This window comes from Petaurus breviceps, unplaced genomic scaffold (assembly GCF_028583685.1).
Source record: "Petaurus breviceps papuanus isolate PSGF00001 unplaced genomic scaffold, PetGlider_PUasm1.0 90574, whole genome shotgun sequence".
NCBI classification, from domain to species: Eukaryota; Metazoa; Chordata; class Mammalia; order Diprotodontia; family Petauridae; genus Petaurus; species Petaurus breviceps.
This window is the reverse complement of record NW_027187277.1, coordinates 6,274,204-6,290,110: the sequence shown is the minus strand read 5'-3', so window position 1 is coordinate 6,290,110 and position 15,907 is coordinate 6,274,204. Positions and strand designations below refer to the sequence as shown.

Here is a 15,907-nt window from a genome sequence, read left to right as displayed (position 1 = left end):
GGTCAAAGGAGAAAATTAGAATAAGTCGGGGTGGGATAGGATGGAGGGAATTATAGTTAGTCTTTCACAATATAATTACTATGGAAATGTTTTGCATAATTACACATGTACACTCGATATTGAATTGTTTATCTTTCCAGTGGTGATGGGTAAGGAGGGTAGAAGGGAAAAAAGTCTGGAACTCAAAGTTTTAAAAACAAATGTTAAAAAAATGTTTTTTACTTGCAACTGGGAAATAAGATATATAAGCACTGCGGTATAGAAATCCATCTTGCCCTACTCGAAAGTTGAGAGGGGGAAGAGGGAGGACACGAGAGAAAACAGATTGGGGGAAGGGGTATTCAGTAGACTCACTACTTTGGGGTGGGGGGCAGGGAAAAGATGGGGAGAAAAATTTGTAACTCAAAATCTTGTGGAAATGAATGTTGAAAACTAAAAATAAATAAATAAATTGGAAAAAAAAGAATAGGTCACCAAAATTAACAACCCATTAATTAATCTGATTTTCAAAAAGAACTAGCAAAATCAAATTACAAATATAAAAAATGAAAATAATTCACAAGTGAAAAGAAATGAAGTAAATTGTTATAAACTATTTTGCTTAGCTATATGTCAATAATACATGTGAAAGCACATGTGAAATGAATGTTTTTTAAAAACTAAAAATTTACAGATTAAAAGAACAAGAAAAAGTCAATGTAATACACCCTCAGGAAAGGATATTTAGCAACACATACATGAACTATCTTGGTGAGCCTGGGAGGGAACCACAGGACCAAATGGGTCTACAGTGAATTCTCAAAGTTAACTAAAAAAATTAATTTCAATTATATATGAACTTTTTGCAAAAATAAGGAAAAACTATCCTTCCAAATTCCTTTTATGACATAATTATGGTATTGGTATCTAAACCAAGAGAGACAACATAGAGAAAGAATACTGTAGCCAATGTTCCTAATGAGTATCAATGGAAAATTTTTTAATATAAAATAGTAGAAAAAACTATTATAGTAAAATGTCAGAAAGATTATATTCTATGATGAGATTGCAAAGCAAGATTGGTTCAATATTAAGATTATTATAAGCATAATATGTCATATTGAGAACAATGAAAATCACATGCAATAAATATTTTGACAAGTTGCAACATGAATTTTTGTTAAAAATGCAAAAAATAAGAATAAATTGAACTTTCCTTAAAATGACAAATATTATCTATCTAGAACCAAGAACGTGCATTGTCTAGAAATATTTATAATGGAGTTACTAGAAAACTTTCCAGTAATATTAAGGTTAAGGCAAGAATGTCCATTAACATTAGCATTTTTAATATGTGTTAGGAATTCTAGCTAAAACAATGGGACAAACATAATTCAACAAAAAGCACAGTCAAAAAAGAAATAAAATTACTGCTTTTTTCAGATAATGCTTATAAAGCCATAGAGTTAATCATATATTAAGTGAAACAACTTCAACAAAATTGTAGATATAAACACACATAAATGGTTAGTATTTCTGTTTATTACCAATAAAAGCTACCAAGATATTATAGGAAGAAATTTCATTCAAAATTACTATAGAACATATAAAATACATTCTATATACCAAAATAAAACTATAATGAATGCAACTGAACTTTATAATAACAAACCAGACCTAAAACACTGAAGAAATATTAATTGTTCAGAAATAGGATTAAGCAATATAATAAAAATGACAATACTACCTAAATTAATTTACTTATTCATTGCTATAACAATCAGTTTTCCAAAGTATTGTTTTGTAGATATAGTGCAAATAATAATGAAATTTGACTGGAGGAACAAAAGTTCAAGTATCTCAAAGAAAAGAATCTAAAGAGACCCTGCAGTTCAAGATCTAAACTATACTACAAAGCAGTAGTCAGCAAAATGATTTAACACTGGTTTAAAAAAAATAGAGATTCATCAGTGGAACCAATTAGATACACAAAATAAAGAAAGAAAAGAATTTACTAGCTTCATCTTAAAAAAAAAAACATAAGACCCCAACTACTAGGATAAGACCTCCTCAACTGACAAAAATTGCCAGGAAAACTGGGAGGGGAGTGAGGGGGAAATGGATACACGGCTTAGATATGAAAGCTCATGTAAACTAGAGGGCAAAGAAGAAATTACTTTTTGCAACTCTGGATAGAGGAAGAGTTAATGACAAAACAAGGGATAGAGAGTATTACATAAGATACAATGAAAAATTTTGATTGCATAAAATTATTTTTTTTGTACAAACCAGTTTATTTTTTGTTTTGATTTCTCTTTTTTTCATTTTTTCAAATGCTTTATTAACTTCTGATTTACATCATTCATTTCTGCCAGATTTTGAGTTACAAATTTTCTCCCCGTTTTTCCCCTACCCACCACCCCAAAATAGCAGTCCCACAGGATATCCCCTCCTCCAATCTGCTCTCTCCCATATCTTCTCCCATACCCCCTTAAAATTTCCAGTAGGGCATGGTGGATCTCTATGCCCCAGTGCCTGTGTATCTTATTTCCCAATTACATATAGAAAAGTATTAATAATAGTGTATATATATGTATATATTTAACATTTTATTTTAAAACTTTGAATTCCAGATTCATTCCCTTCCTCCCTTGTCACCCACCCTTACTGGGAAGATAAGTAGTTCGGTATAGGTTGTACATGTGTAGCTGAAGCAAAACATTAACATAGTAGTTTTATTGTAAAAGACTGACTATATTACCCTCCCTCCTATCCCATCTCCCACTTGTTCTATTCTCTACTTTGATCTCGTTCCTTTTCAAAAGTGAGTGCTTCCAACTTCCTTCCCCCCAAGCCTGCCCTCCCTTCCGTCATCCCCTCTCTCATCCCCTTCTCCCCCTACTCTCCTGTAGGGTGAGATACCCTATTTAGTGTGTATTTCATTCCCTCCCCAAGCCAAATTCAATGAGAATAAGGTTGACCCATTCCCTTTTGCCTTCCTATTCTTTCCCTCCACTGTAACCCTTTTCCCTTGCCTCTTCTATATGAGATAGTTTACCCCATTCTGTCTCTCCCCATCTCCTCTCATTATATTCCTCTCTCATCTCTTTATCTCACCTTTTAAGTATCATCCCTTTCTATTAAATTGGTGCTGTGCCCTCTATGTATACCTGTAAACATATATACAGACATACACATATGTATTCATATGCCCATATACCCTCTGATATAGACACACACACACACACACACATATATATATTTCTATTCTCTTCAACTATTTTCTTTTTTTTTAAGCAATTGGGGTTAAGTAACTTGCTCAAGGTAACACGGCCAGTTATTTCTGGGTGTGGTGCTGAGTATCTGAGCCCGGATTTGATCCAGGTTATTCCGACACTGGAGCCAGTGCTCTTACTCGCTGAGCCACCTGGCCGCCCCATCTCTTCAACTATTTTCATACCAAGAAAAGTTTCATCAGTTACAATTATCGTTTTGCCATGTAGGAATGTTGGTAGTTCAACTTTGATAAGCTTCTTATGATTTCTTTTCCCTGTTTACCTTCTCATGCTTCTCTTGCTTCTTGTATCTGAATGTCAAATTTTCTATTCAACTCTGGCTTTTTTCATCAAGAATACTTGAAAGTCCTCTATTCCACTGAATGACCATATTTTCCCCAAAACATGATACTCAGTTTTGCTAGGTAGGTGATTCTTGGTTTTAATCCCAACTCCTTTGCCTTCTGGAATATCATATTCCAAGCCCTTCGATCCCTCAGTGTAGAAGCTGCCAGATCCTGAGTTATCCTGATTGTGTTTCCACAATATGCAAATTGTTTCTTCCTGGCTGCTCATAATATTCTCTCCTTGATCTGGAAATTTTGGTACCTGGCTATAATATTCCTAGGAGTTTTCCTTTTGGGATCTTTTTCAGGAGGTGATCAGTGGATTCTTTTAACCTGTATTTTGCCCTCTGGTTCTAAAACATCAGGGCAGTTTTCTTTGAGAAATTCCTGGAGGATGATTTCTAGGTACTTTGATCATGGCTTTCAGGTAGTCCAATAATTTTTAAATTATCTCTCCTGGATCTATTTTTCAGGTCAGTGGTTTTGCCCATGAGATATTTCACATTGCTTTCTATTCTTTCATTTGTTTGGATCTGTTTGACAGCATCTTGATTTCTCATAAAGTCATTAGCTTCCATTTGCTCCAATCTAATTATTCTGAAAGAATGATTCTCCTCAGTGAACTTTTGAGATTTTTTTTCCATCTGGCAAATGTGGCTTTTTAAGGCATTCTTCTCCTCATTGGCTTTTTGAGCCTCTTTTGCCATTTGAGTCAGTCTGTTTTTTAAGGTATTATTTTCTTCAGTCAGGCTGTTGACTCTCATTTCATAATTTTCTTGCATTGTTCTCATTTCTCTTCCCAATTTTTCCTCTACTTCTCTTATCTGCTTCTTAAGGTCCTCTATGGCCTGTAACCAGCTTGTATTTTCCTTTGAAGCTTTTGGTACAGGAGTTCTGATTTCACTTTCTTCCTCCTGCTCCATGCTTTGATCCTTTTTGTCCCCAAAATTGAAGTCGAATGTCAGATTCTTCTGTTTGCTTTGCTTCCTTTGCTTGTTCATGTTGCCACTCAATTACTTGATTTTTGGGCTTTTTGACACAGTAGGACTCTGCTACCAGAGAGGGGAGCTTTGTGCCAAATGCTGGGGTTTTCTTAGCTGCTGGAGGTATTAGTTTGGTGCCCTCTATGAAGCCTCCACATGCTCTGACAAGCTGGTCACCCACTCCAGGACCTCCACCCTAGACCACAATCCAGATCCAAGCAGGTTAAAGCAAGAGCGATTACCCCTCAGACTGGTTACTTGGTCCCCCTGCATCCTGCAGGCTAGGAGTTGAAGCTGCCACTTGGCAGCATCTACACCTCAGCCCTCAGTGGCTTCTCACCCCAGGGGAAAAAGCTGATGCACTCCAACTACTAGGTCCCAAAGTTCATAATTCACTGACCTCTCACTTTGTCCTTAGCATCTATGTGTTGATAATTCTGGACCACCACAGCTGCTGGTGATCTGGAGTCTCTCCAGCTGGTGGCTGGTCAGGCCCACCCTGGGGCTAATACCTTAGAGTGGAGCTGGCCTTGGTGTCCAGAGTGCTGTGCTGGCCAATTCCTGCCAGCCTATCAGGTTGTCCTCAGTGGGAGGTTAGCTTCTCTGTGTCAATTTGTGGGTTCTGTAGCTCCAAAGTTTGTTCAGAATCCCCTTTTACTTGGATTGGAGGTGGTGAGAGCTGGAGCCATGCAGAGGTCCTGTTTCTACTCTGCCATCTTGACTCCCTGTTTTGATTTTTCAATGAGTAAGAATTAAATTTTCTTTTTCTCACACCTCAATTTAAGAGAAAAAGAAAACCCACTTAATAAATATATGTAGTTAAGCAAAATAAATGTTCACATCACCCATATCCAAAAATGTGTGTCTCTTCAAGCATCTTTTTTTTAAGCAATTGGGGTTAAGTAACTTGCTCAAGGTTACACGGCCAGTTATTTCTGGGGGTGGTGCTAAGTATCTGAGCCTGGATTCAATCCCCCATTCATCCTGACACTGGGGCCAGTGCTCTTACTCACTGAGCCACCTGGCTGCCCCTCTTTAAGCATCTTTTATCTATTGCCTCTCTGTTGAGAAGAGGGTATGATAGATCATTACCAGTCCTCTGCAGTCATACTTTGTCATTTCATTCATCAGAGATCTTAAATCTTTTCTCTTTAAAATGTCGTTATTATATACTTTGTTTTCTTAGTTCTGTGCTGTCCGATTCAGTTCATGCACATCTTTTCAGGTCTCTATGAAGTTATCTTTGTTGTCCTATTTGAGCCAATAAAAAAATGATCAAAGCTCACAAATTGGCAGTTTTCAAGGAAGAAATTCAAGCTAACAGCAAATGAATGAAAAAAAAATTCACGTAATTAATAATTTTTAAATGAAAATGAAAGTGATTCTTAATTTGTACTTAGACCCATCAGAATTGCAAAGTTTAAATCCTCCCTCAGACACAACCTGTGTGAATGTGGGGAAGTCTTGTAGCCTCTTTCCGTCTCAGCTTCCTCATCTCTTATATGGGGATAAAATAATACTTACCTCACAGAGTTGTTGTGAATACTAAGTGAGATAATATGCATATCCTTCCACCCAATGGAACACATGGTTTATCCATCATTTATCCCTAGTATTTCACTATGTAATCAGCTCATTCTTTTTTTCCTACTCTATGCAAAAAATATCAATGCCCCCACCTCAAAAATATATAGTTATCATTTAAAGCTTATTTTTAAAGGAAAAAATAAGATTAATTAATTATATTATTTACCACTGCCTTTTAACTGAACTAAAATGAATGAGGAACTAGAACAATTCTATCAAAATTTATAGTGACAGACTAAACTGGCCCAAGTTTAATTCTTTGTCAAGTCTTTTTGGGTCCAGGATTTGTCACTTGTTTTACTTTAATCACTTTAATCTTGTGATCCAGGAGTTTCTTTAAATCTAAAACTATACCCCATATGACTGGACAAGCAACAAATGGTGATTTTTTGAAATTTTAATTCACTGTTTAAGAAACCTTTGCCAAAAGTTGAGGGTCTTTCTCTTTAATGTAAGATGTATAAAGTATGATATATAAACCTTAAAAACTTTGCAAACCTTAAATTGCTGTCTAAAATTAACTAGTATTATATCACCTTGTTTTCTTTTGTTTATAGATAATTTTTGGGATACTGTCTCACATATAGTACAAGAAAATTAATTGATATAAATTGGGAGATATCGCTGGTACCCTCATCTTTTGGAAATAGTTATGTGATTCTGTTAAGAAATGTGGAATTAAACTTATGTCTGAGAGGAAGCTAGTAAAATGTGTTGCTAGGAAATCTGAAGCATTTGAGTCAATAATCTTGGACCTTATATTTCCTGTCTGCTTTCCAGTTTTGCAGAGAATCTTGAGTTTCAGTTACCTTCCTTGACGTAACATGTTATTCTTCATGTTAATAGTGGACAGACTTTAAACAATTTGTGATTTCCTTCTGTCGAACTTTCTGTAACTGCATTGATGACTAGAAATTCTTTATATCCTCTTTGAGTATATCTGTCTTATTTTTGATATCCTTATTTCTTTTGCCTTTATTAATTTGTTTGTTTTCTTTTAATTTACAAGATTCAACTCCACAATTCCTTGAATTTAAAATTTTCTCCCCCTTCCTCCCCTACTCCCTCCCCCCCCCATGGTGGCTTACAATTACTTATAGGATCTGTAAATACTTTCACATTAGACATTAGTCAGGTTATAAAGAAGGATTGTATTGGGTGGAATGAACAACGGGAGAGAGGAAACAAAACCAAACAAGAAAAAGGAAGAGAGCAGGTACTTTGCTTCAATCTGCATTCATACTCTGTTCTTTCTAGCTCTTTCTCTGAATGTAGACATCTCTCTCCATCAGGAGTCTTTTGGAGTTGACTTATAACCCTGCATTGCTGAGAAGAGTTGGTCTATCAAAGTTGGTCATCACACATATGTTGTGTCTGTAATTGTGTACAAATTTCTCCTGGTTCTGCACTTCTCACTCAGCATTAGTTCATATAAGCCTCTCCAGGTAAACATGAAGCCCATCTGCTCTGTGTTTCTTATAGCGCAATAATATTGCATTACATTCATATACCACCACTTGTTCAGCCATTCCCCAATTGATGGGCATCCCCTTAATTTCTAATTCTTTGCCACCACAAAAAGAGCTGCTATAAATATTTTTGTACATATGGGTCTTCCTTCCACTTTTATGATCTCTTTGAGATACAACCCTAGAAGTGGTATTGCTGTATCAAAGTGTATGCAATTATTTATAGCCCCTTGGGCGTAGTTCCAGATTGCTTTCCAGAATGGTTGAATCAGTTGACAACTCCACCAGCAATACATTAGTGTTCCAATTTGTCCACATCCTCTCCAGCATTTGTCATTTTCCTGTTTTGTCCTCTTAGTCAATCTGACTGGTGTCTTAACATACATCACTCTAGTCAGCAAAACCCTTCCCTTCCACCTCCTACTGTTCACGGAATGGACAATAGGTTGGACTTTAAGGAGAGTGTTATAGTAATAACAGTAAAAATAATACTTATTTTCATTATCCTTTGCAGTGGTAGTACGGTAAGAGTAGAAAGAGCACTAGTTTTGGAGTCACGTGACAGATCTAAATCTTGGTTTTACCACAAAGAGTATCTGTGTGGCTTTTTTTTTTTTTTTTACAAATAATTTACCGTAACTGGGCATGTTTTTCAGTCTGTAAAATGAAGGAGCCCAGAATGTTTTATTTGACCCAAGATTCTTTCATTCCTTGATTCCAGACCAGGGGAAGAGACAACTTTTTCTAGTAGTTTAACTGTGAAAGAAAAAAGTTACAAGATAATAGCTTGAGGGGACAAAAGAGTTCAGTGAAGATTTTTAAATGTTCTTTATTTTCATTTTTTTGAAGTTTGGGGGAGAGATGGGTATATTTATAGGCTCAGGAAGGAAAAAGTTGTTAAGGAAAGATTTAAGATTAAAAAAAGAAAATTATCTAGGTAGAAAGTTCCTGAAGGACCCTGGGATTAGGGTACAAATAGAGGGGCTGGCCTTGTAACAAGGGCTCCCTTCTTGTCTGAAAGTAGAGAAGAGAATGGCAAATGATATACATGGAGTTTTGATATGTGTAGTAGAGGAGAAACAGGTGACCTCCACTTTTTCCTTATGACTGATGCCCTTTATTTTCTCAGTAGAGTAGGAGGCAAAATCTTCTATTAAGAAAGAGCAATATCTTTTCCCCTCTATTCAATTTAGGTTACCTTTCCACACTTAAAGGTATTAAAGTAATCCTTGGGAGTATATTGGCTCAGGGGACTAAACTTGAATTCAGACTGTTGACAGCTCTTCCTGGTTGCCAAAGTACAAAGTTAACTATGAGGAACTCCATGGACACTCTGATACTTGGCTGGTGGATTAGGTGGGCAACTCAGACACAGGAGCTTATGAATCAATTGTTTTCCATGCTCGTCCTCATTGAATATCCTTTTATTGCTATGGTAAGTAAATTATTTTTTGTTAACTCTTGAATGTGTTTTCTAGTGTCTCATTTGGTTTCATTATTGAGCCTAAATGATCAGAAGATTGGCTTGAGTGAGGCCCAGCACAGAACTGATGGGGAGGGAGGGCTTTTGAGGATGTTAGGAGATAAATATCATCTTTCAATTATGGCTATTATTCTCATTTTTCCATTTGCATTATAGATGCTGATGCACTAGCTGCGCAGATCCTTTCTTTACTTCCATTAAAATTTTTCCCAATCATCGTCATTGGAATTATTGCACTAATCATAGCAGTGGCCATTGGTCTGGGCAGTGAGTACAATAATAAAAAATTATTATATAATAGGTCTTAAAATAATTATTAAAAGATTTAAATGTTCACAAGTTTCCTCTTTAGATGAGTATTTTGTTGCCACATAAGCTTAATTACTGAAGCAAAATGTCCTGTTGGTAAGGTCAATCTGCTGATTCTAAAGCAAAGTGTGGTGGAAAACCAGGGCTACATCACTAAGGTAACTGAAACAATGAGAAACATTCAAAGGGAGATACTGTAACTGAATAGCGTCAGGTTTGTCAATATTGGCTGGAGCACCCACACACACAAAGAACCCCATTCACTCATTTATAGAACATTTATGCTGTTTGAAAAAGAAGTTGGAAGCAATTTTAGTGAAGATCCATTATTTCAAAGTCTGTCATAAAAGGAAAAATTTTTGCTCATCAACTGGATTTACTGAAATAATGATTTAATGTGTTGGTGGATCCACCATTCACTTGCTCCTTGTCCAGAATAAAGGAGGAAAAAAAAAAGAAAGAATAGGTTTAATGAACAGACTATGTTTAGAGCTCCCTCACTAAACTTGCTCAGTCATTCAGTCCTTTTAAATACTGGAATTTCCCTTCTCAGATTAAACTTTCAGATAGTTTCTACTCTGTGAGAGGAAGTTATATCTCTCCTGAGTTAAGAAATAAAAGCTGAAAGGGACTAGAAAAGGTAGAACAGCAGAAGAGAATACAGCTTCTACAAATTTTATTATTAATTTAAACAGGACTGAGCAAGAACTTTCCTATTGTTTTTAGATAATATTTTGAGCAGAGATTTGTTTTCCTTCAATTTAAAACTGTAATCTGTTAACATTCTGGTTTTTTTTTAAAATCCAATTTCCTTTAGTACACTTCAATTGCTCTGGGAAATACCGGTGCAGATCATCTTTTCAGTGTATTGAACTGACAGCAAGGTGTGATGGTGTATACAACTGTAAAGATGGAGAGGATGAATACAGATGTGGTAATTTAATTTGTTCTTCTCCTTTAATATTGTTAGTGGTATGAATAAGAGGAAATCTATTCAATTACTACTTTTCCTTATCTGTAAACAAAGTCATCCTCAGAAATTTGTGAAAAATACATTTATCAACAGATATTAAGTGCCTATTCTATGAGGTCCTGTGCTAGGCTATGTGAATAATATGAAAAAGTGAGTTTTGTGCTCTGCCCACAAAAAGTTAGAGGAAAATATATGTATGTGTGTATGTATGTATTGTACCTCTATACACATATATATCTTTGCACATGTATTTATATACACATATATGTCTCATAAATGATATAAATAAATGTCACAGGGGTACAGATTACTGTGGATTGCAGCAATGGGGGGGATTCAAACAGGGTTACCAATGACCCCTGGACAGTAATAATGAACAAGAATAAACAATGGAACAATTGTGATTAACCTGATAAATAAAAAAGTACTATTTGAATTGTAATATTGTGTAATGAAATCTTGCACATTCATCCTAAAGTCATAAGCCAGCTAATCACATTTTTCTTTGTATGTTCCTACCAGTCCGTGTGAGTGGCCATAATGCTGTGCTTCAGGTGTTTGTTGCTGCTGCATGGAGAACGATGTGTTCAGATGACTGGAAAGGTCAATATGGACTTATAGCCTGTGAACAATTAGGTTTCTCGAGGTAAGTGGGAAAAAAAAAAACCTCATTCCAATCTGTGTGTTTGTTTTGAAGAGTTAAGTGCAACAGATCAAAATTTTGAAATGCTATAATATAGGAAAATAGTATAAAGTCTTTAAAAGGTTGCAGGTTTGGTATGAACATCAATACAAACACAAACATATTCTCTCTTCCTTTTTGGCTAAGTCTATGTGAGACCAGGGGCAGCGAGGTGATGCGATAGATAGCATTCCAGACTGGAGTCAGAAAGAACCGAATTTAAAATCTAACCTCAGACACTTAGTTGCCAGGTGACCCTGGCCAAGTTACGTAACTAATTTTCTTCTTCTATAAAATAATCTGGAGAGGGAAATGGCAAAACTACTCCAGTATCTTTGCAAAGAAACCCAAAATGTGGACACAAAGAGTTGGAAAGACCTGAAAAAACTAAACAACAACATGAGACCAAAGGAATTTTTAAAAAATTGTTTTTAAGAAGTAGTCGTTCAAATCCATTACTAGGTATCATATAAATAGAACTATTTCAGTAAACTTTTCATTTATTAACTATTTGTTTTATGTACATATGATGGCATCAAGTAAATACATCCCCATACTTATTTCAATTTCCTCTTCCTTTCTCAATTTTACTTTTTTTTTTTTTTTTGCTTTTTGGAGGGCAACTGGGGTTAAGTGACTTGCTCAGGGTCACAGGGCTAGTTTTTGTGTTAAGTATCTGAGGCTGGATTTGAACTCAGGTCCTCCTGACTCCAGGGCTGGTGCTCTATTCACTGAGCTGCCTAGCCACCCCCTCAATTTTACTCTTTACCACTTTCATGTGTCTTCTCCAATTTCTCCAAGTGTTCTATGTTTCTAAAATTGTAGCTCCAGCATGAAACTTAAATAAAACTTTGAAGTAAACATTCCCCACTTATGTACCCCAGCAGTCTCTCTGCCCTGATACTCTCTTTTACTTCTTGGTGGACAGACTGCTAGCTACCTTTTCTCTTTGCTTTCTTTCCCTCATCAAAACTGCCTTGTGTCCCATTGCCTTAGGGCCTTGCTGACCTGATTATTACAGGACCATAGATTCTAGTTGAAAAGTGTGGTGGGTAGAACCACCCTAATATCTGGGGCAACCAATATACCAACCTTATTGGTTCTACCAAAGTATTAGGCTATTCCAGCAGATCATGAGACCTCATCTAAGTAAATATTCAAGTTGGTTGCTACTGTCATGTCACCATTTAGAAAGTTTTCTGTGATTCCCGGAATGGAAGGAATTGAAATCTATACTCATGTCACAATCTGTAGTTCACTCACAGATTTCACCCTTGTAACTCTGGCTATAAAAAGATTTTGAGTAAAAGTAAATACTTAAAAAAAAGATTGTGGATCCTTGTGATAAATCACTGCTAATGTCTTAATGTGTCACATATACAGTATAGCACATCATGTATTTGAAATGTCTTCTACAGTCAGCAGGCATTTTAGATACCATAGCAGGCTTGTTATTCCCACATGCCTCGGTTTGACACTGAATTTCTCTTGTAAGATTTTATAAAAAAAGAGTACCTAAATAATAATACATCAAGATGACCTATACCACATTTTCTCATATTAGAGTATTAAAAGTTAAGACTATTTACATTCTTTACCTCCCTTTATTTTCTTAAATATATTTTAATACCAATATTTTACCACTATTGTGGTGAAATTATGGAAATTCAAGAACAACAGTTTCCCAGGCATTAATGGGTTATGATCTATAATGCTGGAAAGAACATTCAAAAGGATGAGATTTCAGATTTATTTTAGTATTTAATCTAAATTTAAACAATTACCATTTTATATCACTTAAATTTTTCTTTGTATCTATTCCCTTTTTCTGAAAAAGCCATCCCATATAATAAAGAATATTTTAAAATAATCTTTTATTAATATATTTTGCTTTTTCACTGCCTAAATTTCACCCTGTTTCTTCCCCCATCCTCCATCTTACAGAGAACCACCTCATACAACAAAAAATGTTTTTTTCAAAAGAAAAGAAAAAAGGAATAAGAGGGGAAAAAATCAAGGCTTCCAAAAATCTGAAAATATCTAGTTTTCTGCAATCATTGGAGCTCCCACTTCTGCAAAGAGTGGGTAGAGAGGTGTCTTTTCATACCTATTTTTGGGATAATTTTTATTCCTAATAATTTTGCAGCATTCACTTTTTCTTACATTGTGTTGATTGTTCTTTCCATTTATATTACTGTTTTCATTGTGCATATTGTTTTCTTTTCCTCTTCTAACTTCATTCTGCATCAGTCCATGCACATCTTTCCATGCTTCTCTGTACTAATCATATTCATTGTTTTTACACCACAGAAATATTCCATTGCATTCATTTACCATTATTTGTTTAACAATTATTTAGTCAACAGTACAAAAGTACTAATATAAGGAAACTCTCTTTATCATTGACATGCTTGGAATATATATCTAGGAGAAAAATTTCTGAGTCAAATACTAAGAATATTTTGCATATTTATCTATTTATAATCTTTATTTATATAATTCCAAATTTTTGAAATGATTGTACCTATCTCCCCACAACTACTTCAATATTGACTATCCCTATCTTTTGTCAAATTTGCTAATGTGCTATGAGTGAGGTGAAACTTTAGGTTGTTTTGATATGAATTTTATTAATAGTGATCTGGGCCATTTTAAAATGTTGCTATAAATAGTTTACAATTCTTTTGGGAACTATTTAATCACATCCTGTGAACACTCATTTACTGGGAAATGACTTTTGGTGATAGACAGACAGACAGATAGCTAGCTAGCTAGCTAGATATGTTGATTGTTTGAATATCTTTGTTACAGCATTGATTTTGTTTGTGGAGAAGTTTTTCTATTTCAAGAAATAAAAATCATGTATTTTATTTTTTGTAATTGCTTCTCCCCCTTGTTTGGTTAAGAAGGCACTTCCCACCCATAGTAGTGAGAAGTCTGCCATCTACTAGTTTCCTAATTGTTTATGGTATAATTTTTAATAATAAGGTCAAATATCCATTTTCAAGTTACTGTGGGAGTATGGTATAAAAAGTTGGTCAGTTTGATTTCCAGTTTTTCTTGTAGTGTTTTATCAAATAGAGAACTCATTCCTAAGTACTTCATGTTTTCAGTTTTATCAAACAGAGTTATTAAGCTCTGTTATTTTTGAATCCCTTGATTGTATGTTCTATTGATATACTCTATTTTTTAAACTAATACTAAATTATTTTTTATGACAACTATTTTGTATATAATTTAGTATGTGGAAGTGCTTTTTCTCCTTCATTACTATAATTTGTCATTATTTCCCTTAATATTTTAGATTTTTTGTTCCTCCAAATGACTTATTTTATTGAGCTGTATAAAGTATAAATTTGATCATAGGACTGGTATAGTATTAAAATTGCAAATTAACTTTAATAGTGGAGTCATTTTTGTAATACTGACACAGCCTAGCCTTACACATTGGATATTCTTCCTACAGTTTAGGTTGTTGTTTATTTCTTTGTTAATTGCTTTGTAAGATTGCCCCGCAAATATTTTATGTACTTTTAAAACTATTTGGAATACTATTTCCCTTTCTATTGTTGTCTCTTAGATTTCATTGTTATATAGAAAAACTTGATTATTTTTAGTTTTCAACTTGGTTGAAGTTATTGCTTATATCAGCTATTTCTTTCCTGATTCCCTTGCATTTTTAAGTAAATATGACATCACCAGCATGTAATATTGTTTTTGTTTCCTCTTTGGCTATATTCATGCCTTTATTATTTTATTTTCTTGCTATTGCTATCATTTTTAGAATGATATAAAATAAAAGGTGGGAAAATTTGTATTACTATTGCATATTTTGGAACAAATTTTAGTGTATTTTCATTGCATATGATTAATGCTTTTAATTTTAGAGAGACAATTTTTATTTTGCTAAAAATGTCCTTTTATGCCTGTATTTTGAAGGATTTTTAATGTAAGCAAGTGTTTTACTGTGTCAAAGGTTTTATAAAAATGCTTTTAAAATCTATTGAGATAATCATGTGATTTGGGATTTTAAAAAATTATTATTAAGTTGTTGATTGTTGAATCATCTTTGCATCTCTGGCATAAGTACAACTTGGTCATAATAATAGTTAGCATTTAAATAATAATCAAAGGTTTGCAAATTACTTTACATATGTTAACTCATTTGCTACTCATATGAACTCTGGGAGGTAGGTATAATATTATCTCCATTTTACAGATGAAGAAACTAAGGCATTTAGAGATTAAGTGACTTGCCTAGGATCACATAGCTGAGGCAAGATTCAAACTTAAGTCTTCCTGATTCCATGTCCTGTATTCTATTCACTGTTATCTAGCTTTAATAATTTCTTGAATTCATTACTGTTATCTTTTTGACAGACTTTATTTAAATTTTTTGAATCCACATTTTTTAATGATTAAATCTCTAATTCTCTTTTGCTTTCTCTGATTAGGGTATCACATTCTGGTATTAATTATTTTTTCTGGTGGCAGCTAGTGGGTGCAGTGGATAGAATGTTGGACTTGAAGTCAGGAGGAAATGAGTTTGAATTCTCTTATTAACCTTATATCTCTGAGCAAGTCATTTAACTTCTTCAGACATTCTATAAAGGTAATCAATATATAAAGTAGATTGGATGCCTACTTATTTACTACTTATTTTCCTTCACTACAAAATAAATATTTCAAGTATGTATTGACAAAAATTGCAGCACCTGTTATATGCTCTCTTTGAGATCAATAATTAAAACATGATAGACTTTGTAAGAATATTGTTTGAGCAACTGATTCATGGTCTGTATGATGTTGGTCAGCTTCTC

The 15,907-nt window shown here is 34.3% G+C and overlaps 1 protein-coding gene across 1 annotated transcript in view; it reads left to right on the top strand.

Annotated features, from left to right (window-relative positions):
• Positions 1-15,907, top strand: part of TMPRSS3 (transmembrane serine protease 3) — a 74,281-nt gene that overhangs the window by 16,751 nt on the left and 41,623 nt on the right. Inside the window, exons 3-5 of the mRNA XM_069063483.1 lie at positions 9,280-9,390; positions 10,250-10,366; positions 10,928-11,051. Of these exons, the coding sequence (XP_068919584.1) occupies positions 9,280-9,390; positions 10,250-10,366; positions 10,928-11,051 (352 nt within the window). The remainder of the gene's footprint in view (positions 1-9,279; positions 9,391-10,249; positions 10,367-10,927; positions 11,052-15,907) is intronic.